The sequence below is a fragment of the Homarus americanus genome, unplaced genomic scaffold, assembly GCF_018991925.1.
Source record: "Homarus americanus isolate GMGI-L3 unplaced genomic scaffold, GMGI_Hamer_2.0 scaffold50281, whole genome shotgun sequence".
Lineage (NCBI taxonomy): Eukaryota > Metazoa > Arthropoda > Malacostraca > Decapoda > Nephropidae > Homarus > Homarus americanus.
Window position 1 is genome coordinate 248,738 of NW_024742338.1, and position 27,270 is coordinate 276,007.

General features: G+C 47.9%; 2 protein-coding genes across 4 annotated transcripts in view; both read left to right on the forward strand.

The window, feature by feature from the left end:
- Positions 1 to 14,708, forward strand: part of LOC121876744 (mucin-2-like) — a 23,441-nt gene extending 8,733 nt beyond the window's left edge. Inside the window, exons 2-8 of the mRNA XM_042382115.1 lie at positions 8,749 to 9,224; positions 9,313 to 11,085; positions 11,321 to 11,559; positions 11,741 to 12,605; positions 12,747 to 13,416; positions 13,482 to 13,699; positions 13,846 to 14,708. Coding sequence (XP_042238049.1) covers positions 8,749 to 9,224; positions 9,313 to 11,085; positions 11,321 to 11,559; positions 11,741 to 12,605; positions 12,747 to 13,416; positions 13,482 to 13,699; positions 13,846 to 14,708 — 5,104 coding nt within the window. The remainder of the gene's footprint in view (positions 1 to 8,748; positions 9,225 to 9,312; positions 11,086 to 11,320; positions 11,560 to 11,740; positions 12,606 to 12,746; positions 13,417 to 13,481; positions 13,700 to 13,845) is intronic.
- Positions 14,709 to 18,355: 3,647 nt separating this feature from the next.
- The window catches only part of LOC121876869, a 136,090-nt gene continuing 127,175 nt past the window's right edge, over positions 18,356 to 27,270 (forward strand). For 2 of the 3 annotated variants that reach the window (XM_042382372.1, XM_042382370.1), the window contains exon 1: positions 18,356 to 18,940. The gene's annotated coding sequence lies outside the window, so the exon portion shown is untranslated. Of the gene's footprint in view, positions 18,941 to 22,047; positions 22,092 to 27,270 lie in introns of those variants that run through there. The other variant, XM_042382371.1, reaches the window with a different exon arrangement.

Genomic DNA, 27,270 nt, shown 5'->3' on the forward strand with positions numbered 1-27,270 from the left:
GATACATTAATTCTACTTGTCTTATTGTTTAGTGAAACTTGGTTCTATTTTGGTCATCAGAGGAGACGGACGGACAGACGGACATACAGACAGACAGACAGACTCCTCCTCACCACCCCTTCCCTTCCTCACCACCTCCTCCCTCACCACCCTCCCTCACCCCGTTCTTGCTTACTCTTGCGTTCTCTGGGCTCTAAGGCAAGTCTTCACCGTCTTTCACCAAATAAATGAATGTTGGTGAGCTGTGGGCGACCCTTCACAGTAAAGGGAGACGGGAGGAAGACTTTTTGGAGAGGAGGGGGAGGAGGAGGGGAGAGGAGGAGGGGAGGAGGGGGGGGAGGAGGAGGGAGGAGGAGGCGAAGGAAGATGAGAATGTATTTTGGAGGAGAGGAGAGGAAGGAAATGTTTTAAGGGAGGAGGAGGAAGAAGAGGAGCAAGAGGTTTAAGGAGATATTTCTAAAGAGGAGAAGAATACGTATAACTTATTCTCCTTCACTCTCTCATATTCCTTCACTCATATCATTCATTATCACTCTTCCTTCACCTCACCACTCTACTCCATTACTTTCTCACTCTTCACTCCCTCATTCCTCACTCTACTCTATTTCCCTTACTCCCTCATTCACCCTCACTCCCTCACTTTCTCTCACTCCCTCACTCTCCCTAATTTTCCTTCACTCCCTCATTCTCCCTCACTTCCTCACTTTCCCTTCAAAAACGTTTATACCCAGGTAAAAATAACATAGCTTGCCTGCAACATCTAAAACTCACGGGAAAAAGTAATTTGCCCTTTAGTGAGACAAGATAAGCAGGAGGGAGAGGCTTCATCCTACAGGGGGAGTGCTTCATCCTACAGGGGGAAAGTGCTTCACCCCACACGGGGAAAGTGCTTACCCCACAGGGGAAAGTGCTTCATCCCACAGGGAGTGCTTCATCTCTACAGACGTCGCTTACCTACACACACCCTACCTCACCTCTCACTGCCCCACCACACACACCCTGCCCGCCTCTCAGTGCCCTCACCTCCACTGCCCTCACTGCTCACCTCACACACACCCTGCCTCACTTCTCACTGCTCACCTCACACACCCCTACCTCACTTTCACTGCCTCACCTCACACACCCTACCTCACTTCTCACTGTTTCTCACCTCTCACACACAGCATTAAGAGCCTCAGAGATCATAGCAAGGTTCTTCTATTTGCTTTTAATTCCTCAAAAACTGACAAGTGGAAGGTAAGGAATTAAACCACACACACACACACACACACACACACACACACACACACACACACACTGTACACAAAGACTACAGTACTTTACCATTGTTAGTCAACTATTGTACTTAAATTAGACATGTCGTATTACCCAGATTAGCTCTCCCTTCCCCCAGATTATTTCAACTGATGATTAAACACCCTGACGCTACCTGGCTGAGATTATGTTTGGTTAGGTTAGGTTAATTTACGTTAGGTTAACTTAGGGTATGTTAGGTTAACGGCGACAGTACGATAAAAGACGGTGAATGGCGACTATTGCCTCATGTGGGATTAGGTTAGGTTAGGTTAGGTCGATGTTGTGTTGTGTTGTTAGGTTAGGTTAGGTCGATGTTGTGTTGTGTTGTTAGGTTAGGTTAGGTTAGGTCGATGTTGTGTTGTGTTGTTAGGTTGTTGGTTGTGTGGTGGGGGTTGGGTGTTGTCGATGTTGTGTGTGTTGTTGTTATTAGATGTTGTGTTAGTTAGGTCGATGTTGTGTGTTAGGTTGGTTAGGTTAGTCGATGTTGTGTTGTGTTGTTAGGTTAGGTTAGGTTAGGTCGATGTTGTGTTGTGTTGTTAGGTAAGTTAAAGATAAAATAGGTTAGTTAAGTGAGGTCAGGCAATGTTAAGTTCAGTTTAGTTAAAATAGGATCAATCTTAAGGTGAAATACGCTGGTGTTATCTTCATGTGATCTAAAGAGTCGAACTTAAGCATACCGGAGAAAAAACCTCAATAATAATTAAATTGTAAGTAAACGTAGAATGTACCATCATGACTCAAGTAAATAGCCCCAGGTGAGAGGTACAATGGTAATAAAACTCAGGTAAACTAACTAAAACACATATAAATCACCACAGTTCGTATGTGTACAATCAGCTCAGGGACCGCCGGGCAAAACAAAATATTTCCTGACAGCAAGCGAATTGAACCAACCATCCAAACTTAACCTAACAACCATAGCCAAACTAGAAACTATGATATTTAGGTTAGGTTAAATACAGTAGGTTAGGTTAAGTTACGGTAGATACAGTAGGTTAGGTTAGGTTAAATACAGTAGGTTAGGTTAGGTTACGGTAAATACAGGTTAGGGGTTACGTTAAAACAGTAGGTTAGGTTAGGTTACGGTAGATACAGTAGGTTAGGTTACGTTAAATACAGTAGGTTAGGTTAGGTTACGGTAAATACAGTAGGTTAGGTAGGTTAAATACAGTAGGTTAGGTTGGTTACGGTAAAACAGTAGGTTAGGTTACGTTAAATACAGTAGGTTAGGTTAAGTTACGTAGATACAGGTTAGGTTACGTTAAATACAGTAGGTTAGTTTTGGATTGCAGATACAGTAGGTTAGTTACGTTAAATACAGTAGGTTAGGTTAGGGTTACGGTAAATACAGTAGGTTAGGTTAGGTTAAATACAGTAGGTTAGGTTAGGTTACGGTAAATACAGTAGGTTAGGTTAGGTTAAATACAGTAGGTTAGGTTAAGTTACGGTAAATACAGTAGGTTAGGTTACGTTAAATACAGGTTAGGTTAAGTTACGGTAGATACAGTAGGTTAGGTTACGTTAAATACAGTAGGTTAGGTTAGGTTACGGTAGATACAGTAGGTTAGGTTAGGTTAAATACAGTAGGTTAGGTTAGGTTACGGTAGATACAGTAGGTTAGGTTACGTTAAATACAGTAGGTTAGGTTAGGTTACGGTAGATACAGTAGGTTAGGTTACGTTAAATACAGTAGGTTAGTTTAATCTTGGTTGGTTTGATAAATTATTTAGTGCTGTAGTCTCTGAGCTGAATGTAAACAAACCACCCCATACCGCTCGTCTGGCCATCAAAACCAATATTTCCGTCAGGTTCCAATAGTTTTTCTCCCATTTCCCCAACACCAGGTCCTGTTCTATAATATACCACAACAAAATCATCAATAAATCTATGGCTAAATCTTTATAAGTAATAAAATGGCGTTCCTTCTCTCTTACCTCCACGGAAATATTTGAGTATCTGAAATAATTCTATGAGATACCAGTCACATCAGTCGTCCTTTGAGTGCCGGAGTATCGTAAGCTGTTAGGTCTTATGGTACACAGGAAGCCAAATTATCGTAACGACGCGGCCAATTTTGTCATATATCGACTCCCCCCGTACTGAATAGGTCGGTTATTACCCGAGAAGAGGGGAGGAGAGCACAGAAAACGGAGGTTGAGAAATAAGAAGAAAATGTGTGTGTCTTATATTGTTAGGGGACATTTATTTTTATTTATTTATTTTTTTTTTAGTGCAATGGATAAATGTAGAGAGAGAGAGAGAGAGAGAGAGAGAGAGAGAGGAGAGAGAGAGAGAGAGAGAGAGGGGGGGGGGGAGAGGACATACCACAACTCTCAACTCTTGCTAAACATCTTTCCTAAATATTTACCCAAACGGATCAATCTATTCCAACAGTTCCTTAACAGCTCCAGTTATAGATTCATTTACCTGGTCTATTGACACTATATATATATAACCTAGCTCACTACACCAGGTGAAGGGGGTGGGGGAGGGAGGGTGGGGGGGAGGAGGTGGGAGGAGGTAGGGAGTGGAGGAGGAGGGGGCCGGGGGGAGAAGAGGGTAGGTAAGCTGGAGGGTGGAGTCAGGCAAACACAGAGTTTTGCCGATAAGCATCTTATTGACACGAGCGCGAGTCAGAGAGAGAGAGAGAGAGAGAGAGAGAGAGAGAGAGAGAGAGAGAGAGAGAGAGAGAGAGAGAGAGAGAGAGTTTTTGCTAAATAATAATAAAATAATAATAATAATAATAATAATAATAACAACAAGAATCATGTCTAACAGACGAAAAATTTTATGCATTAAAATGAATAACACTATTTCATCAACTGTTCTTTATCAATATCACTTTAAACATTATCCACATTGATATTGGTTACTTGACACGACGTTAACAGTACGTCGATAGGTTGGCGTGGAAGTATTGCTCTCAGCGACTCACAAGAACGAGTACAGGCAGAAAGTTATTGAGGAGAGGCGAGTGTTTCTGGCCAGGCACCATGAAACTTTGTGTGCGGTGACCTGGGGAGTATAGAGGCTAGTCCATCTATCTCCAGTTGTTTGTGTTGCGTAGATCAGCAAAACTCTCTCTCTCTCTCTCTCTCTCTCTCTCTCTCTCTCTCTCTCTCTCTCTCTCTCTCTCTCTCTCTCTCTCTCTCCTCTCTCTCTCTTCCTGTCTGTCTGGTTGCCTGTTTATATGACCTTTCTTTCTTGCTGTATGTCTGCTTGTATCTCTTTCTGTCTGTCTCTCTGTCTTTTTAAATTTCATACGCCATCTTCTCGAGGCTTTGAATGTTAAGAAAACAAATATATCTTGACATTTAAAAGTAAAAAAAAATGAAACACCCAACAGAAAAAAAATGGAAAAGTGAAAAAAAAAACAGTATGTAATTTATTTCATGAAGTGAGAATCATTGAAGAAAAAATTCATTTCCTCCTGACAATGCGAAAGATGTAGTACCTCTTGGAGCAACTGATATCTCTGAATACTTTCTTTAAGGTCAAGAGGTCAATGTAGGTCAAGTCATTTGGTGGGTCAAGAGTTATTTTGGTGTCAAGGGTTATTTTAGGTAAATGTCAATACAGGTCAAGGGCTTTTAAGGATAAGGGTTAAATTAGGCCACAGCTTTTAGATAATGGGTCACCTTTAGCTCAGAGGTCATTTACACACACACACACACACACACTCACTGTAAATGTCTCTCTCACGTCGTTCAATTACAAACACAAACATGGATTTCAACTTAGCCAACCAGCTGACTCGAGCGCCACAAGAGAGTCAATAAGCAATTTATTTTATTTTTTTGGTTAAGAGTAATATTTAGTTGAGTCTACCCTTGATATTAGCTCCGTTTTCTGTTGGTTGAAATTATATGCTTGTAAGTGGAGGTTGAGTAGGTGGGGATTGAGTGAGTGGGGGTTGAGTGAGTGGGGGTTGAGTGAGTGGGGGTTGGTGAGTGGAGGTTGAGTGAGTGGGGGTTGAGTGAGTGAGGTTGAGTGAGTGGGGGTTGAGTGGTGGGGGTTGGTGGTGGGAGTTGGTGGGGGAGTTGGTGAGTGGGGGTTGAGTGGTGGGGTTGAGTGAGTGGGGGTTGGTGAGTGGGGGTTGGTGAGGTGGGGTTGGTGAGTGGGGGTTGGTGGTGGGGGTTGGTGAGTGGGGGTTGAGTGAGTGGGGGTTGAGTGAGTGGAGGTTGAGTGAGTGGAGGTTGAGTGTGTGGAGTGAGTATTCAGAGGTGTGTGTGTGTGTGTGTGTGTGTGTGTGTGTGTGTGTGTGTGTGTGTGTGTGTGTGTGTGATACAATATTACAACAAACAAAACATTATATAAGAAACATAAACATACAAACACATATTCAACATGGACACATATACCACTTTAGCTCGGAGCCCCATTACTAAATATATTAATTGACATGTGATCGTGACCTTTGACCTAACATTGTTTAAAGGTCACACAGGTCCTGAATGGCTGTGACTCCCTCGCCCATGACCTGATAACACTTAACCAGCACATCTTGTAATATTTCCTTGAGTTAAAATAAATATCAGTATTACTTAATAAATAAAACTCTCTAAATAACTGATAATATAACAGATTTACGTCCGTTAAATGGGTGTGTGGGAAGCGAATTTTCTATAATAAAAATCTGGCAATCTGAGTTTCTGGACGAAGGATTTCATTGTTTACATCCTGGGGTGTAGAGGCAGTTGAGGTGTTTGATAAAGTGAGTTTCTCGATAGACAATGAAGCCTCACTAACGCGGCTTATGGTTCATTCTTAGCTTATCCTGATGTTGGGAGAGAGAGGGAGAGAGGGAGAGGGAGAGAGGGAGAGGGAGGAGGGAGGGAGGAGGGAGGGAGGAGGAGGAGGGAGGAGGGAGGGAGGGAGGGAGGAGGAGGAGAGAGGGAGGGAGAAGGGGATAGAAGGAGGAAAGGAGGGAAGAAGAGAAGGGGGGGAAGGAGGGAAGAAGAAGGAGGAAGGAGCAGGGAGACAGAGAGAGAGTGGTGAGTGAGTGAACGAGTAAATGAGTGTGAAAAATATTAAAAAAAAAACCAATGCCTTACCCTCACCTAACTCATCCTCAGGTGCACCATATCAATTCATTATTCACCAGCCAAGGTTACTACAGAGATCTTGACTACTAACGGAAATAAAACATAAGTCCTTCCCCTCCCTCCCCACCACCCCAACCACCACCCCCCAGCAGAAGCGTTTTACTCATTATTACAAGAGTGAACATCCCAGCTGGGTGTAATGAGTCTTTCGTCTCATTAAATATTCACAGAGGCAGAGGTCTTGGGGCAGTGAGTTCCTCCTTTTAAAGTTTAGATATTGGAATTTTAACTATGAGAGGAAAAATGACAAGAGATAGTATGTGTGTGTGTGTGTGTGTGTGTGTGTGTGTGTGTGTGTGTGTGTGTGTGTGTGTGTGTGTGTGTGTGTGTGTGTGTGTGTGTCCTGGGATGGTACACATATTATCGGAGAGAGTATACATGAGAATGGAGTTAGTTTTACTTAATTATATAAATACACACAGATAACACACACATATATATATACGTACAGTACATACTTTTCTTTACACACACACACACACACACACACAAAACACACAACCCTCAAAACACACACATTCAAACCCCTCAATACACACACACACACACTCTTAACCCTTCTAACCTTCCCTAATTACACACCCTCCCCCCTCCCCCCTCCCCTCCTACACCCCCTACACACACAGCTGCCTCTCTTGCTAAGGGTAAAAGCTAACTTGAATACTTAACACTACCACCAGTATAATGTTTTATCCCACGAACAAAAACATTAAAAAAAAACCCACACAGAGAAAAACAATAAAAACACGACAAAATAAAGAGATATAAAACACAAGCTCATAAACCATTTATTTTTTAATGTTTTTGTTAATGTAATTCGTTTTTTTTTACGAGTTAATATTAGTTTTTTTTGTATCTAATTCAATATTGTTTTTCCTATTTTCTTATTTTTCTCTAAATCATTGGTTTATATTTTAATTACCGTGTCTTTCCTTATTATTTACACCTCCTCCTATAATCCACACCCCCACTACACCTCCTATAATCCACCCCACTACACCCTCCTATAATCCACACCTCACTCCACCCTCCTATAATCCACCCCCACTACACCTCACTCCCTATAATCCACCCCTACCCTCCCTATAATTCACACCCACCCAACCTAACTACTTAGCCTCCAATAATATTCATCATGTAGAATTAATGTAAAAAAAAATAATAATTAATTTAGTTTTATCATCAAAGCTTAATGAGGTGTCAATAATGATGCGCTAACCCTCTCTTTACTGCCTTATTAAACGATAATATTTACTATACGGTATTTTATTAAAGTTTTATTGAAGTCTGTAATGTGTTTTGGTCAGTGGTGTGTGTGTGTGTGTGTGTGTGTGTGTGTGTGTGTGTGTGTGTGTGTGTGAGTGTGTGTGTGTGTGTGTGTGTGTGTGTGTAAATTATAGTAATGGTGTAGGTGTGTAAACGAGAACGAACAGGAAGTGTGTAAATTAAATATTTGTAAATATTGTAAATCTGTTAAAATCATTTACACCATCAAGAGAGAGAGAGAGAGAGAGAGAGAGAGAGAGAGACACACACACACACACACACACACACACACACACACACACACACACACACACACACACATTAAAATCTAAATGATAATGACCTCGTGTGTGATACAGAGGCGGGACAAACTAACCACCCTAATTGGCATTTGGCTAGTTAATGGGGGCCAACGAGGTCATTCTCTAACCACCTAAAATGGTCTGGTAATTAAGTGGATCAGAGTTATAGCTGTGGGTAGATTCGGTAATAGGGGTCGGGGGTCGGGGTCGGGGTCGGGGTCGGTGGTCGGGGGTGGTGGTCGGGGGTCGGTGGTCGGTGGTTGGGTGTCGGGGGTCGGTGGTCGGGGTCGGTGGTTGGGTGTCAGGGGTCGGTGGTCAGGTGTCGGTGGTCAGGGGTCGGTGGTCGGGTGTCGGTGGTCGGGTGTTGGGGGTCAGGAGTCAGGTGTCAGGGTCGGGGTCGGATGTTGGGTGTCAGGGGTCAGGGGTCGGTGATCTGTTATGGCAGGTCAGGTCACAGGTCACCATAGACAGAAGAAGCAATTAGCTATACGTTACAACTCCATGACTGGTTGTTATAGTAAACGATATAACAAATCATAGACTTATAAAAAAGAAAAAAATATATACGAGAGGTCAACCGATTATAGGAGTTAGAGGCTAAAAGTCACAATCTATGCTTGAAAATTATAGACCAAATTATGGACTAAATTATGGAATATAAGCTTTTAGTAATATAGACGGGAGGTATAGCTACACGGTAATCCCTAGAGAGAGAGTTTTCCAAGGCGTGGTGGTCTGAGCCTAATATAGAAGTCCCAGACCACCCTGCCAGACCCTAGACCACCCTGCCAGACCCCCGACCACCCTGCCAGACCCCGAGACCACCCTGCAGACCCGAGACCACCTGCCAGACCCCTAGACCACCCTGCAGACCCCCAGACCACCCTGCCAGACGAGACCACCCTGCAGACCCGAGACCACCCTGCCAGACCCCGAGACCACCCTGCCAGACCCCCAGACCACCCTGCCAGACCCCGAGACCACCCTGCAGACCCCGAGACCACCCTGCTGCCAGACCCCGGGCCACCCTGCCAGACCCCCAGACCACCTGCCAGACCCCGGGACCCCCCTGCAGGCCCCGAGACCACCCTGCCAGACCCCCAGACCACCCTGCCAGACCCTGGAGCCACCCTGCCAGACCCCCAGACCACCCTGCTAGACCCCGGGACCACCCTGCCAGGACCCCAGACCACCCTGCAGACCCCAGACCACCCTGCCGACCCCCAGACCACCCTGCCAGACCCCAGACCACCCTGCCAGACCCCCAGACCACCCTGCCAGACCCCCAGGCCACCCCTGCAGACCCCCAGACCACCCTGCAGACCCCCAGACCACCCCTGCAGACCCCGAGACCACCCTCCCAGACCCCCAGACCACCCTGCAGACCCCCAGACCACCCTGCAGACCCCCAGACCACCCTGCCAACCCCCAGACCACCCTGCAGACCCCCAGACCACCCTGCCAGACCCCCCAGACCCTGCCAGACCCGAGACCACCCCTGCAGACCCCGAGACCACCCTGCAGACCCCCAGACCACCTGCCAGACCCCGAGACCACCCTGCAGACCCCGAGACCACCCTGCAGACCCCGACCCCCTGCCGAGCCCGAGACCACCCTCCTGCCAGACCCCGAGACCACCCTGCAGACCCAGAGACCACCTGCCAGACCCCGAGACCACCCTGCCAGACCCGAGACCACCCTGCAGACCCCAGACCCCCCTGCCAGACCCCCAGACCACCCTGCCAGACCCCAGACCACCCTGCCAGACCCCGAGACACCCTGCCAGACCCCAGACCCCTGCAGACCCCAGACCACCCTGCCAGACCCCCAGACCACCCTGCCAGACCCCAGACCACCCTGCAGACCCCAGACCACCCTGCCAGACCCCCAGACCACCCCTGCCAGACCCCAGACCACCCTGCCAGACCCCGAGACCACCCTGCAGACCCCCAGACCCCCCTGCCAGACCCCGAGACCACCCTGCAGACCCCGAGACCACCCTGCCAGACCCCCAGACCACCCCTGCCCAGACCCCCAGACCCCCTGCAGACCCCGAGACCACCCTGCAGACCCCCAGACCCCCCTGCAGACCCCGAGACCACCCTGCCAGACCCGAGACCACCCTGCAGACCCAGACCACCCTGCCAGACCAGAGACCACCCTGCTGGGCCCGAGACCACCCTGCCAGACCCCAGACCACCCTGCAGACCCCAGACCACCCTGCCAGACCCCTAGACCCCCTGCCAGACCCCAGACCACCTGCCAGACCCCCAGACCACCCTGCCAGACCCCAGACCACCTGCAGACCCCAGACCCCCCTGCCAGACCCCCCAGACCACCTGCCAACCCCCAGACCACCCTGCCAGACCCGAGACCACCTGCAGACCCCAGACCACCCTGCCAGGACCCCCAGACCACCCTGCAGACCCCAGACCACCCTGCAGACCCCCAGACCACCCTGCCAGACCCCCAGACCACCTGCCAGACCCCGAGACCACCCTGCCAGACCCCCAGACCACCCTGCCAGACCCCCAGACCCCCTGCGGCCCGAGACCACCCTGCAGACCCCAGACCCCCTGCCAGACCCCGAGACCACCCTGCAGACCCGAGACCACCCTGCCAGGCCAAGACCACCCTGCAGACCCCAGACCCCCTGCCAGACCCCCAGACCACCCCTGCCGACCCGAGACCACCCTGCAGCCGAGACCCCTGCCAGACCCCCAGCCACCCTGCAGACCCAGAGACCACCCTGCAGACCCCGAGACCACCCTGCAGACCCCCAGACCACCCTGCCCCAGACCCTGCCGCCCGACCCTGCAGACCCCCAGACCACCCTGCAGACCCAGACCACCCTGCAGCCCCGGACCACCCTGCAGACCCCGAGACCACCCTGCAGACCCCCAGACCACCCCTGCCAGACCCTAGACCACCCTGCCCAGACCCCCAGACCACCCTGCCAGGCCGAGACCACCCTGCCAGACCCCAGACCACCCTGCCAGACCCCACCACCCTGCCAGACCCCCAGACCACCCTGCAGACCCCGAGACCACCCTGCCAGACCCCCAGACCACCTGCACCAGACCCCCAGAGCCCCCTGCCAGACCCCGAGACCACCTGCCAGACCCCCAGACCACCTGCCAGACCCCAGACACCTGCAGACCCCCAGACCACCCTGCCCAGACCCCAGACCACCTGCCAGACCCCCAGACACCCTGCCAGACCCCACCCCAGACCACCCTGCCCAGACCCCAGGAACCACCCTGCCCAGACCCCCGAGACCACCCTGCCAGACCCCAGACCACCCTGCTAGAACCCCCAGACCACCCTGCCAGCCCAGAGACCACCCTGCAGACCCCAGACCACCCTGCCAGACCCCCAGACCCCCTGCCGACCCCCAGACCACCCTGCGCCAGACCCCAGACCCCCTGCCGACCCCAGAGACCACCCTGCCAGACCCCCAGCCTGCCCAGACCCCCGAACCACCCCTGCAGGCCGAGACCACCCTGCAGACCCCGAGACCACCCTGCCGGACCCCAGACCACCTGCAAGACCCCAGACCACCCTGCCAGACCCCAGACCACCCTCTGCAGGCCAGACCCACCCTGCCAGACCCCCAGACCACCCTGCCAGACCCCCAGACCACCCCCTGCAGACCCGAGACCACCCTGCCAGACCCCCAGACCACCTGCCAGACCCCCAGACCCCCTGCCAGACCCCAGACCACCCCTGCAGACCCCTAGACCACCCTGCCAGACCTAGACCCCCTGCCAGACGAGACCACCCTGCCAGACCCCAGACCCTGCCCCAGACCACCCTGCCAGACCCCGAGACCACCTGAACCCCAGACCCACCCTGCCAGACCCCAGACCACCCCTGCCAGACCCCGAGACCACCCTGCCAGACCCCGAGACCACCCTGCCAGGCCCAGGGCCACCCTGCCAGACCCCCAGACCACCTGCCCGGGACCCCCCAGACCACCTGCAGGCCCCGAGACCACCCTGCCAGACCCCAGACCACCCTCTGCCAGACCCCCAGACCCCCTGCCAGACCCCCAGACCACCCTGCCCAGACCCCCAGACCACCCTGCAGACCCCAGGCCACCTCGGGCCCCAGACCCTACAGACTACCCTGCCAGACCCAGACCCTGCCAGACCCAGAGACACTGCAGACCCCAGACCACCCTGCCAGACCCAGGAACCTGCCAGACCCCTGCCAGACCCCCAGCCACCTGCAGACCCCAGACCTGCCAGACCCCCAGACCACCTGCCAGACCCCGAGACCACCCTGCAGACCCCAGGCCACCCTGCAGACCCGAGACCACCTGCAGACCCCCAGACCCTGCCGATTTGGATCCCCTGCCAGACCCCAGGCCACCCTGCCCAGACCCCAGACCCCCTGCCAGACCCTTGGCCACCTGCCAGACCCCAGACCACCCTGGGGCCCTGGACCACCCCAGACCTGGTGCTGCCAGACCCTGACCTCCCTGCCAGGCCCGAACCACCCTGCGGACTGACCTCCTGCGGGCCCCCAGACCCCTGCCAGACCCTGACCCTGCAGGCCCAGCCTGCCAGGGCTCCCCAGACCACCCTGCAGACCCCGAGACCACCCTGCAGACCCCAGACCCCTGCAGACCCCAGTACCTGCCAGACCCCAGACCACCCTGCCAATTTGAGACACCTGCCAGACCCCAGACCCCCTGCCAGACCCCCAGGGCCACTTCTGCCCTGACCCCCCCAGGCCCCTGGACCACTGCCAGACCCCCAGACCACCCCTGCAGACCCCGAGACTACACCCTGCAGACCCCCAGACCCCACCCTGCAGACCCCCAGACCACCCTGCAGACCCAGACCACCTGCTGAGCCCCAGACCCCCTGCCCAGGCCCCAGGACCACCCTACCCAGACCCCAGACCACTGCCAGACCCCTGGAGCCACCCCTGCCAGACCCCTCCAGATCGCCTGCTGATTTGAACCACCCTGCTGACTCTTGCCTGCAGGCTTGGGGCCACCCTGCCAGACCCCGAGACCACCCCGGGCAGAGACCACCTCAGAGACCCCTGCAGGCCAGCCCAGCCAGACCCCCTGGCCACCTGCAGACCCGAGACCACCTGCAGACCCCAGACACCCTGCAGACCCAGGAGACCACCCTGCCCAGACCCCGAGACCCTGCTGTGCCGAGACCACCTGCAGACCCTAGACCACCCCTGCCAGACCCCCGAGACCACCCTGCCAGACCCCCCAGACCACCCTGCAGACCCCCAGACCACCCTGCAGACCCCCAGACCACCCTGCAGACCCCAGATTCCTGCAGACCCCCAGACCCCTGCCAGACCCCAGACCACCTGCCAGACCCAGACCACCCTGCCAGACCCCAGACCCCTGCCAGACCCCGAGAGACCACCCTGCAGACCTGGACCACACCAGACCCCGGAACCACCTGGCTGCCCCTGCCCGACCCAGGCCACCCTCCCAGACCCCAGACCCCTACCCAGACCAGGCCCCTGTGATTGGCAGACCTGAGACCCTGCAGACCCCAGACCACCTGCCAGACCCCGAGACCACCCTGCAGACCCGAGACCACCCTGCAGACCCAGAGCACCTGCAGACCCCCAGACCACCCCTGCCAGACCCCCAGACCACCCTGCAGACCCCCAGACCACCCCTGCCCAGACCCCCAGACCACTGCACCCAGACCCAGGACCACCTGCAGACCCCGAGACCACCCTGCCCAGGCCCGAGACCCCCTGCAGACAGTGCCACCTGCCAGACCCCAGACCACCTGCCAGACCCCAGACCACCCTGCAGACCCCAGACCACCTGCCAGACCCCAGAGACCACCTGCAGACCCCAGACCACTGAGCCCCCAGACCACCTGCAGACCCCAGACCACCCTGCCAGACAGAGACTACCTGCCCAGACCCCGGACCACCCTGCGGCAGACCCCTGAGACCACCTGTGACCCCGGACCACCTGCCAGCCCGGGGCCACCTGCAGACCCTGACCTGCAGACCCCCAGCCACCTGCCGGGACCACCCTGCCAGACCCCGAGACCCTGCAGACCGCAGACCACCCTGCAGACCCCTAGACCCCTGCAGACCACCTGGAGACCACCCTGCAGACGGACCACCCTGCCAGGCCAGGCCACCTGCAGACCCCCAGACCACCCTGCCAGACCCCCAGACCACCCTGCAGACCCCAGACCCACCCCTGCCAGCCCCAGACCACCCCCCGCCACCTGCGACCGACCACCCTGCCAGCCCCCCGACCACCTGCCAGACCCGACCACCTGCCAGACCCCCAGACCACCCTGCAGACCCAGACCACCCTGCCAGACCCCCAGCCACCCCTGCCAGACCCCTAGACCACCCTGCAGACCCCCAGACCACCCTGCGCAGCCCCAGAGACCACCCTGCAGACCCCAGACCACAGCCCCAGACACCCTGCAGACCCCAGAGACCACCTGCCAGACCCCAGACCACCCTGCCAGACCCCCAGACCACCTGCCCCAGACCACCTGACCGACCCCGAGACCACCTGCCGGGCCAGAGACCACCCTGCAGACCCCAGACCACCCTGCAGACCCCAGAGACCACCCTGCAGACCCAGGACCACCCTGCAGACCCCCCTCTGCAGACCCAGGCACTGCAGACCCCGGCCACCTGCCCAGACCCCCCCAGACCGAGACCAACCTGCCAGACCCCAGACCACCTGCAGACCCCAGACCACCTGCCAGACCCCTAGACCCCTGCAGACCCCCAGGCCACCCCAGACCCCCCAGACCACCCTGCCAGACCCCAGACCTTCCTACCAGACAGCTCACTACCTTCTGATGTAGGTAAAGTAGTGTGTGTGTGTGTGTGTGTGTGTGTGTGTGTGTGTGTGTGTGTGTGTGTGTGTGTGTGTGTGTGTGTGTGTGTGAGTGTGTGTGTGTGTGTGTGTGTGTGTGTGTGTGTGTGTGTGTGTGTGTGTGTGTGTGTGTGTGTGTGTGTGGTGTGCTTTTCTCTTACCACACCTTATAAAGTGTGTCTTGTATAACGTCAATGGCTTCTGTATGTAATGAGGTACATGTGATTTCTGTCATCAACAGTATGAGTTGAGAGGCAGTCAGGGTGTCAGCTAGTGTCGCTCCTGTCAGTCACCGGTAACACTTTTCGACACGTTAATACCTTACATGATGACAGAGTTTATTCTTAATGAGGATATGACAGCTGGATGACAGATAGTTTAGCGTGGCGCCAGATACTTGATGACTCTTCTCACCTGTGTTGTTGTACTGGACGCAGCTGGTGCCATGACAAATTTTTAGTATCATCGGGGTGGTGATCAAAGGACGGCCCTCAATGGTACAGTCTGGATGAATGATTGAATGGTCGTTTGCTAGTGAGGAATAAAGTGACGAGGAAATAACTGGAGTAAAGTGTGACTCAAGAGACAAGAAGGAGGAGCTTCGAGCAGCACCTTGTAATTGAACCATTACCACCACCACCAGTCTTAAGACACAGCTCAACAGACATCAGTAGTTACACCACCCTGGACGACCTGCCCCCCTCACTATCTCCTCCTGGACGACCTGCCCCCCTCACTATCTCCTCCTGGACTAGACAGGAGGCGGAGGCACGGAAGCTCATCACAAACCAGGACACGTACTGCCAATAACTGTCTTATCAGGAGCGTCTACAACACAGGACATATGTTGAAGGTCTTACTCTCATGTTCAAGGGTAATATACTTCAGGTCCTCCTCCAGGCTAAACTTCGAGTACCACCAAATGACAACACTCGAGGAAGGGGAGACGCTCGACTATTCTGCAGAACTTGACTTAGCTCCACCTCTCTGAAGGAAGACGTTTACCAACCATCTTATATTCCTCACCTTACTTGACCCGAGACCAAGTTTACAGGTAGATCAAGTGTAGTGACCAGCTGAACTATCTACCTTACATCTACCTTATACATACACCCCTAAAAAAAAAAATCTGTCTTCTACAACACAAGTATCACTCCTGATTATTCATTATTAAAGTAGTCCCGATTTTTTAAAGAGTTTCCCTTCTAGTAACTTTATATTTCAACAAGGTTTTGCTCCCACATTTATGGCTTATTCAATACCTGGGAAATGCAATCTGATCCACATGACTGGAGACTTTTTATTGATGCATCCACCTACAGTGTGCGGCGCGCGGTGTACCAGTTGCACATTCTGTTATTCTGAAGGAGACCTACGATAACCTTAGTGTCATTCTCAACTGTATTAATTATTCCCATCACTGCTGGTGTATCTGTGCAGACTTAATGTTGTTCCACTTTTAACAGGATAGCTGACTGAATTCACCAAAGATATGAGCTTTCTGTGTATGAGGGACGCCCGAGCAGAGCATTACACCACCAAAGTTTGGCCAACGAGTGACTCAATCATTCCAGGTACAGGACGTTTATTGCAGCCGATGGCCCAGTGGTTCCAAAAGACAAGATTGTGTTTCCACCACTACACATTAATGTTCGTCTCGTCAAACAACTGTTCAAGACAATGGGCAAGAATCTTCCAGCATTCAAATACCTGTTAGGAAACTTCCCTAAACTAAGTGAGGCCAAGATTACAGGTATGTGTGTGTGTGTAGGTCCACTAACTCACCAGCTATTGTTTGATCATAATTTTGAGATGCAATGAATGACGTGGAGTTAGTGGCTTGACATTCTTTCAAGAACATCAACAATGGTTTTATTGGCAGACACAGAGACGTCAACTACAAGCCACTGGTAGATCACCTACTACAAAGTTACCAACGTCAGGGCAGCCAAATGTCACTCAAACTGCATTACTTCCACTCATACCTGTCTGTCTTTTTCCCCCTCCCTGAAAACCTATCTGATGTGAGTGACGAGCATGGGGGAAAGATTCCACCAAGATGTCGCAACAATGGAAACATACTACAAAGGTAAATGGAGTCCAGCACTGCTTGCTGATTTCTGTTGGATGCTGCAACGTGACCAACCAGCCAAGACCTACAGAGGAGAAAGCCAGGCAGAATATTTTTAAGGTAAATGTTTGTGTTGATTTTTGTGATACTCTGACAGTGTTCACACGTGTTATTATACAGTTAAGACTACTTTGATATACTCTTAACTCTTGTGTGTTTCCTCTTTCACGGTAGCTGTATTGGGAACTGTGTATGTGCATAAAGTAATGAAGCCTTGAATATACTCTATAAAATTATACTATATTAAATAAAAGTTTAATAAGATGCGCTACACAAAACCGGGTTCCATTTTCCTAATCTACGCAGCTAATTTATTAAACATGACATACTGTAAAATGGTACACGTGCATTTTTCAAACATATAATTTGTTAAACAGTAATATATAAGGACATAAAACACACACATAAACACTAGGAAAAATTTAGCCGTGTGTTTTTCAGATTTTTTTTTTCTGAACACTTTCGGGATGGAACTGAATAAACCCAGGAATGACAGCGTTGGGGCGGACTACTACTGTGCTAACTCTCTCTCACTGCTCAGTATTACACAGTTTTTATTCAGCTCTGGGTGAATACTGCTTCATTATCTACAATATAAAGCATAAAATAATAATGGATGATATGAAAGGTCAGAGGGAAAATTGCTGTTAATCAGTGTGTGTGGAAGGGGGGCAGGGGAGGCAGGGGCAGGAGGGTTGTTAACATCTAACTCGTGAAATAATGCTTGTAATACGTTCAACAAAGTAATGATGTTAGTGGTGGTGGTAGTAATAAATATTAGTGACAGCAGCGATGATGGTGGCTTAGTGTTGTGGTGATGGTTGTGGTGTTGCTGGTGTGATGATGGTGGTGGTGATGGTGGTGCAGTGGTCATTGGTGTTGCTGGTGTGATGATGGTGGTGGTGATGGTGGTGATGGTGGTGGTAATGGTGGTAGTGTTAGTGGTGATGATGATAATGATGGTGGTTGATAAAGCTGGTGGTAATGGTGGTAGCGGTGATGGTGATGTCAATGGTGATAATGGTAGAGATGGTGTGGACAGTCGTGATGGTGATGGAGGATGGGAAGGTTGAGAATGATAAGATGGAGGGAGGGAGGGAGGGAAGTGGGATGGAGAAGGGAAGGGTTGAAATGGTCGTGGGAGGGGAAGGGGTTGTATTTTGAGGTAGGGAATGGGGAATGGGGGCAATGGTGGCGAAGAAGGGGAGAGAGGGACGGCAGGAGGGAGAGAGGGAGGGATGTAAGGAGAGGGAGGGAAGGAAGTAGTGAAGGAGAGAGAAAGGGAGTGAGGTAGGAAGGGAGGAGGAGGCGGAGGTGAGGGAGGGGAGTACGGAGGAGGAGGAGGATGTGGAGGTGAGGGAGGGGAGGAGGGGGAGGTACACACATGCTGAGAGCAACAGTGTGCCCTGCGCCGTTGTCGGGTGTGGACGTGTGAGCTCTTGCCTCCTGACGCTACCCATCATATCGCCCCTTCACCGGTCTTATACTCATCGCTACGGCCATCCAGGAAGGGCATATAAAGCCTTCTACCTGTCCCCTCGTTGAGTAGTGGAAAGCCAGTGCGAAAGAATTGAGTTAAAAGGCCCTGAAGTGTGCTTGTGCATGACAGAAAGAGATTCCCCATAAAAACAAAGGAAGAGCCATTTATCACAGGGAACGAAAAAGCCGCACAGTGTGTTTACCTGAATTACAACAGTGAAATTAGAGAATAATAATAATACAAAAGGCTTTAAATAACATCTACGGCGGGGGGTTACACCTGGATAAAATAGCCTGCCTGTCTGTCTGTGCGCCCAAAGATTTGATAATAATCCGGATTTGTGAAGTCTGTCGCGAACTTACGAATCCGACTTGACCCAAACCAAAACAAACATGATACGATGCGTAGAGTAGGGCGTCGCCACCTGTCAACAGTACCGCTACGCCGACCGTCTGCTGGTGCTGCCGGGACAAAATGACCTGCTAACTGGCCCAGCTACACGCCACTTAACTACAGGTAAGGAGAAGCTGTCACGTGAAGAGAATTTTTTTTTTTTTTTTTTTCCTGGAGACTATGTACGAATACCAGGGCCTTTGTATCCCGTTATTTGGTGGAGAGAGAGAGAAAGAGAGAGAGAAAGAGAGAGAGAGAGAGAGAGACTAGGTCAAAGGTCACCAGCAGCTTGATTTCTATTTTGGGTAATTTCATTCAAAGAACAAAGTGCACGTATAAAATCTCTCTCTCTCTCTCTCTCTCTCTCTCTCTCTCTCTCTCTCTTTTATTCACCCTATTCTCAGTCCTTCCACCGTTCCCCCCCCCTCTCAGTCTATCGTCTTGTCTTAGGATAAACAAATAAGTAGAATGATAACAATTAAAACTCAAATAATAAGAAAAAAATAATAAGTAGAATGTTCTGTTAAGTGTGATAAGTACAGTACATTGCTGGCCTCTGGTGTAGTGGCTAGTATACTCATATCGAGTGTGAATGACCTCTGGTTCGATCTCAGACCAAGTGAATGGGCGGGTACCTGATTTTTAGTATGCAGTATGTTCTTGTTATACGAGGAGGAGGCTCTTGTTTGAGGAGGAGGCTCTTGTTTGAGGAGGAGCTTCTTCTTTGAGGAGGAGGTTCTTGTGAGACGGGGGTGGGTCAGGGGATCACCTACCCTAACCTAACCAAACCTAACCTACAATAAATGTCTCATCAACCTTAACTAATGTGTAACGTGTTTATATGACCTGAGGAATGTTATTGTTATTGTCATTTTTGCTTACTACTACTACTACTACTACTACTATACACACACTCACGTACACACACACACACACACACACACACACACACACACACACACACACACATGTACGTCTCCTCTCAAGTTTCACCCAACAGCGAATGGTGACTTTAATAATGGTTTCGTCTGTGTTGTTACCAAGTGCCCGGTCTTCCTTTGTTACTTCCCCAAACTGGGTCATACACCTCACTAACTCAGGGTGGTGTTGTGGCGGGAGCTTTCAATAAGAGGCGTTACTAATACACTTTTATACGTGTTAAGTGTGTGTGTGGGCAGTGATGAGGGCTAGAGGAGGTTCTTGTGAGACGGGGGTGGGTCAGAGGATCACCTACCCTAACCTAACCTAACCTAACCTACAATAAATGTCTCATCAACCTTAACGAATGTGTAACGTGTTTATTTGACCTGAAGAATGTTATTGTTATTGTTATTTTTGCTTACTACTACTACTACTACTACTACTACTACTACTACTATTACTACTACTACTATTACTACTACTACAGCCCTGCCTACCACCACTACCATCAACACCAGAAAAAAATAAAAATAATAATAATAATAATAATAAAGTAGTAGTAGTAGTAGTAGTAGTAGTAGTAGTAGTAGTAGTAGTAGTAGTAATAGTAGTAGTAGTAGTAGTAGTATCCTGCAGGAAGGTGTTGAGGTAAGGGACGGCATCAGACATCATCCCGTAGTGTTATCCTTTGATCCCCCCGCCCCCCATAAGGACCCGGCCAGCTTGATTATATGAAGCTTCAAAAAATACTTCCTGATTACTAGATTAGTTTATACCCGATGTTGTTGTGTTTACATTTGGGCTGTCTTGGTGTTTATACCCAGTTTATACCTGCTAATGACAGTTATATTATGCCTTCACGTGTTGTATAGGATGAACCACGAGCGTCAGGATTTTCATATAAGGTCTGAATATCCTAATGAGTGCCAAGGTCATGCTGCTTTAATGTGTAGGGCGCTGACCCACATAGTTCATCTCTCTGACGGATGATGAGCAGAAGCGGTAATGCGGTTACTCTTATTGTCACTTCTGGACGCTCGACTCGCATAATCTTACTTAATGATGTAGTTTAGTTTAAGATGATATACTGATAATAACTACTGAGTATATAATAGAACGTTTTTTTTCGTCTTATTCACGTATTTCTAACATTAAATTAGTCAGGTATTTGCTTCAGTCCGGTACACTTTTCACCGCTTTATTTATTATTTAGTTTGCATCATTTAAATACCTAAACACAGAGTCAGACAATAAACAAAACCAGAAGGAAAAAATTAACACATCGTGACCGGCAGTTCCTTTATATTTTGCTGCGGATGAAAAATTTTGGCCTAAACTTGATACGTGGCAACCCCAACACAGGTGAGTTAGCACAGGTGTAATTGGAGGTTATTATTATTATATATTTTTTAATATTCCCCAAATAACCCACAAAATAACCCCCTCCAGGAAATACCCCCCAAAAAAATCCCCCAAAATTACGAGAAAAAAAAATCCCAAATAAATGTTTTTATTTTTCTGTTCTATCGGTCTTTCATCTTTTCACCTCAATAAATGTCAGTCGGCAAAACCCCCAAAAGATAAATTATTTCAAACACAAAGGAAGAAGTCAGTAATTAATGTCATTTGTGTCACATAATAAAGGTCGAATAAAAAAAATAAATAGGGTTTTTCTGCTGCTCGTCCTTGATAATATTCCCCTCCACCACCACCACCAAATGTTGGTGTTGGCTTGTGTTGAGGGAAAGTGTTGGAGCGCAAGAGACAAGTTACTAATTATTGTATATATTTTATATATATATATATATATATATATATATATATATATATATATATATATATATATATATATATATATATATATATATACCTAAATAAATCACTGTAGGTGCTCATGATCCAGGTATTTGCTGATAACCACAAGGAAAGCAGAAACACATTTTATTCTTTCCTTGTGATTTATCAACATATATATATATATATATATATATATATATATATATATATATATATATATATATATATATATATATATATATATATATATATATATATATATATATATATATATATATATATATTACACAGGAAAAAGTTCATGACATGAGGTCAAATTCGTTTATTTTTTATATTACAGAGGTCAAAGTTCACGAAATGGGAAAGGATTGTAATTAATTTCATCTATAATACTGTCGAGGTCAAAGTTCACACAAAGCGCACCAAATAAAAGGGAAGGAAGGAGGGGAGGAGGGGGGGAGGGGGAGGGAGTTCTCTCGCTATTCACATATTTACCAAACTTAATGTCAATTTACAGAAAGGTGCCGTGTGTCAGCGTCAACACACTCACACACAGGTAATTGGAATTTCTGCTGTGTTATTTAACAAGCTTGATAAAGGTAGGTATAGGGGGATGGTGGAGAGTGGGGGGTGGGTGGTGAGTGGGGAGGGGGTGGTGAGTGGGGAGGGGGTGCGGAGGGGGTTGTGATGTTATACTCATTCACAAATTCCGAGAGTTTAATTGATAATTATTTAGATAATAGATCGTTCTGAGTGCACCTGTTCATACCATGTCGCGCACTATAGAGGTAAATAACTAGTCTATAGGGCTATTATTTTCTTCGTTAACGGGCTATTTTTAACGTGACCTTGACTATTTTTTTACTTGATTTGGGCTATTATTTTTTTTTTCAATTGACAGCTATTTTTCTCCAACAGATTTTTTTTCCAATTCTGAATCACGCGGCAAGAATTCTGAAACAGTCCACATCTTAATATTTATTGGATTTTATCAACATAAAGAAAGATGGAATTTTACGGTTCAACAGTTTTTATTTAGCGGTCTGTAATTTATATGAGATTTCTGTATTTTTTTCCGAACACGAATATAAGGAAGATTAAAGGTGACTCCCGTGTGTAGTACGGTGGTCGCTGAGAGGAACAGCTGCGGTAATAAAAACATTAATTCTTTACTCATAAATACAAATAAATTTTTTCCGAAAGCCCAACTACCTAGAGGTTAGGTTTTGCTGTTGCCTTTGTCTGTCTGTCTGTCTGACTGTCTGTCTGTCTGTCTGTCTGTCTGGATTTCGGTACTCTAGCGCACGAATTCGTTGAGTTATTGATGTGAAATTCTTTTTTTAGATCACCCGAAGAATAGTCAATCTAAGGCTAAAATTAATCTATCCTATTTTAACCTAACCTAACCTAACCCCTCCTCTCCCCAGGTAGCATTAGACTAATTAATCATCAGGTAAAATATAACCTCAGGGGGCAAATTTTAAGGTGATTTGATTTCCTTTTTTTTTCTTACATCAACTTGCCGGACACAGAGGAGTTTAAATGAAATCCTCGTTGAAGAAGACACAAGAACTGTCAGTCTTAGGGAGATCAAGGTCAAGACGTCAGCCTGAGTGGATTAAACACTCGACTGCCAAACGCTTTTGTTAATTCATTTAAAACTTTCTGATTAAAAATTGATCTGGAACTGTCCTTGTAGGTCCCCTGTCACTGAAGACAACATGGGTCACAGGTCAGAGGTCAAAGGTTCACGTAGACTTTGGTTTACTGTCCGTCCAGGTCAAGAACAACAAGGTGGAAGAGTCCTGCCCCTCCACCCCTTGCCACCAGCCTCCAAGACTGTTAGATATTTTCTCTTTAAATTTTCAGATTAAAAATGTTGAGGATTATCCATTTAGGCTGCCCGTGCTTGGTCAACAGAGGTCAGAGGATGAGAGAATGTGAGTGATTGGGGGGAGGGATGGAGAGGTGAGGGGGAGGGGGAGTGATGTGGAGTGGGGGGAGGGGGTTGAGGAGGGGGTGAGGGGGGGGAGAGGGAGGGGAGATGTGGGGTGGGGGAGGTTGAAGTGTGAGAGAGGGAGGAATGTGGGGTGAGGGAGAGATGTGGGGTGGAAGGGAGATGTGGGGTGAGGGAGAAGGAGATGTGGGGTGAGGGGGGAGGAGGGGATTTGGTCTATTAACTCCAGACTTGAAGGTTACATCCTGGGTCAAAACTTATGGCCGGGAGGAGTTACTGTCGCCAGCGTTCAACTTTTGTTCTTTTAATTCTTTTGTTTATTTGTTTACACTCTGGTATTACGAGACACTAAAAGACAAGCGGGCAACAGTCCTCCTGGTAGACTCCCCACACTAAACTAATCTAACTTAACAAATAAACAAACAATAAAAATAATTCTACAACTTACAAAACAAATACACAATACACAACAAACAAACAAACTAACAAAGACACAAACACCGCAACTCTCGCTTAAACACAAACTCGACAATAGAATAATTTTTAGACTGTGTGTAGCGCTGAAATATCTCGAATATATTAAATTATTATTAATATATTATTTGGGGGGGGGTGTGGGGGAGTGGGTGTAGGGGGGGTGTAGGGGGGAGGGGCGGAGGGAGTAGTTGGAAAAAATATATTTCTATGTTTTATTTTTTTGTCTTGGGGTTAAATAATGATATAATTTTTCCTTTACCAGTATGGCATATTTTTTATAGGTTTTATGGGCCCCTAGTCCTAGTGGGCCCCAAGTTTTAGTGGGCCCCAAGTTCTTGTGTTAGGTTTGGGTAGGTTATGTTAAGGTGTTGATGAGAAAGAGAGAAAAAAGAGAGAGAGAGAGAGAGAGAGAGAGAGAGAGAGAGAGAGAGAGAAAATCTGTGTTGGTTTTGTTTTGAGTGTCTGTCTGTCTGTCTGTCTGTCTGTCTGTCTGTCTGTCTATTTGTCTGTCTGTCTATATCTCCCTCTATCTCTCTATATATCCCCCCATCTGTCTGTCTGTCTCTCTCCCTGTCTCTGCATTTCCCTCTGTCTGTCTCTTTATCTCTTTCTCTCTCTATCTCCCGTGTTTTTAATCTCTCACTGCCCCTTTCTCTCACACGGGTCTTGCAAGCTATCGTGAGGAGGATCATTTGAGCAGTACATTAACTCAGTGTCTACAACAGGTGAGCGTTAATTAACAGAGGCACGCCAGGTAGAGTGGGAGCCAGGTGTGTGTGTGTGTGTGTGTGTGTGTGTGTGTGTGTGTGTGTGTGTGTGTGTGTGTGTGTGTGAATGCCTTAACCTAATCCTAACTTCATTTGCCTCATGCTAAATTATATAATCTGAGCCTAACTTACTTACGCACACACACACACACACACACACACACGCGATCATAATACCCTCTCCCCAAAAAAAAAACACGATTAACCAATTTATTATTTCCACGTAGAGTAAACGAGAACACATTCGTATAACTGTATTTAAACCACAACCCGGAAATAGTTCACGGTGTTTATTTGCACAATGAATGAACCGGTTATAATTACCTTGGCGTTTTTATGAGTCCAGCAAATAATTAGCTAAGTTAGTCTCGTAATTACCTCGCAATAATTGAATTAAATTAGTATAGTAAGTATGTATTAATTAGTAGGTAGAGTATTATTGTAACTAACCCCGGTGATAATTAGCTAAAACAGTGTTATAAGTAAGGAAGGAATTATGAGAGGAATTATTACTGTAGGTATGTCGTGATTATTTTATTATTTTAGGTGATTATTTTGATAATTTGTCGCAACAACAACAACAAAAACAGCAACAACAACAACAACAACAACAACAACAAAAAACAGCAACAACAACAACAACAACAACAACAACAAAAACAGCAACAACAACAACAACAACAACGGTAATAATAATAATAATAATAATAATAATAATAATAATAATAATAATAATAATAACCACAATAACAACAACCATAATAACAAAAAACTAACGATAATAAATAACCTAACCTAACCATAAACTATAATACCAAATAATACAAAAATATGACCCCACTTAAAAAAAATTACCATTCCTCCCCCCTCCCCTCCCCTCCAAAAAAATAAAAATATATAAAATAAAATAAAACTGGAGAATACAATTTGGGACATTTCTCTCTGTTACGTGAATTTCAAGCGGCTAAAAATGTCTACCTTTATCGCTATTGATTTATATTTTTGTAGAAGGAAAGAGGGGGGAGAAGGAAAAGAAGGTATGGGATTCAAACAATTCCTTATTTTTTCAAGGTTTAAAAATTCTTGGGGTTATTAGAATGATAGTGAACGTATGTGTATATAAATGTTACCCGGAATGGTTGGAATGATATATATAAATTAGTAGGAATGGTGCCTTGAATGATAGGAATGGCGCCTGGAACAGTAGGAATATTATATGGAGTGGTAGGAATGGTATCTTGAATGGTAGGAACTATGTATGAAATACTAGGAATGGTGCCAGGAGTGATAGGAATGGTGCCTGATACGGTAGGCGTGAAAGACGGCTAGTGAAAGCAGTAACTATCCATATAACAAAGTGAAAGGAAGTGAAAGTACCAGAGAAAAGAGAGAGAGAGAGAGAGTAAGTGAAACGTGGGTAACGATGTCCGTAGAGTTATGCAGTGGTGATCAGTTATATAGTTTAGGGGAAATTAAACAAGAATTTTCCTCCATTCGTCTCTCTCTCTCTCTCTCTCTCTCTCTCTCTCTCTCTCACCATTCTTGGGGGAAGGGGCCGGGGGGGAGGGTGGTTAAGGTCAACAAGTCTGGTATTATTGTTCCCGTGGGCAGTGGGGTGTGGAGCGCCCTAGAGATCGGTCACCGAGTTTACTACGTACATTTACACTTTCCCGGGGCACTGAGGAGAACTTTCTTAACCCAACTTTCTTTATTATGTCCTGGTACTTTCTTTCTTTCACTTGGTTTATCTAATTTGTTTTCTTCTTTGTATCAGGAGGAAGAATAGGTTGCTGCTCTCTCTCTCTCTCTCTCTCTCTCTCTCTCTCTCTCTCTCTCTCTCCCTTTGCGTGGAAGGCAAGGTTATTTAATACAATCAAGCTGTCGATCTAAGTCAAATAACACGAAAAAAGAAAGATTATTTATTTTGAGAGTTAACCAGATGAAGAAATGGTTAGGGGGAAAAGGTTTTTGATTTTTTGGACTTGTGTAGGGAATAAATTGAGGTTTTGGGATTTATTTAGGGGAAAATGGACGTGTTTGGACTTGTCTAGGGAATAAATGGGGGTGGGGGGTGGACTTAAATAATGGACCACTTCGCTAACAAAAGGTTTGATTTTCTGTCTCCTTTTCTCTATTATTTTCTGTCTATTCACCTTATCTCCCTCCTTCTACCCTCCCACTATCCCTCCTTCCATCCTTTTTTTGTCTCTCTCTCTTTCTCTCCCTCTCTTCACCTCTCTCCCTCCATTTACCCTCCTTCTCTCCAGCCTTCCATTTTCTTTCTCTTTCTTACTTTCCCTTTCCTGTTCTTCCTTCCTCGTTTATTTCTCTCCCTCCTTCCCACCACTCTCTCTCTCTCTCTCTCTCTCTCTCTCTCTCTCTCTCTCAACTCATTACTCCGACATAAACAAGTTTGGGGTGAACAATTTTTCCAGTAATTTGGTTGTCTTAATTTTAGTAAACTTTCTAAATTAATGTGTTACTTTTTCTTGGTATAATCTTACGGCACCTTTACAAACTTTCGCTTTCCTGTC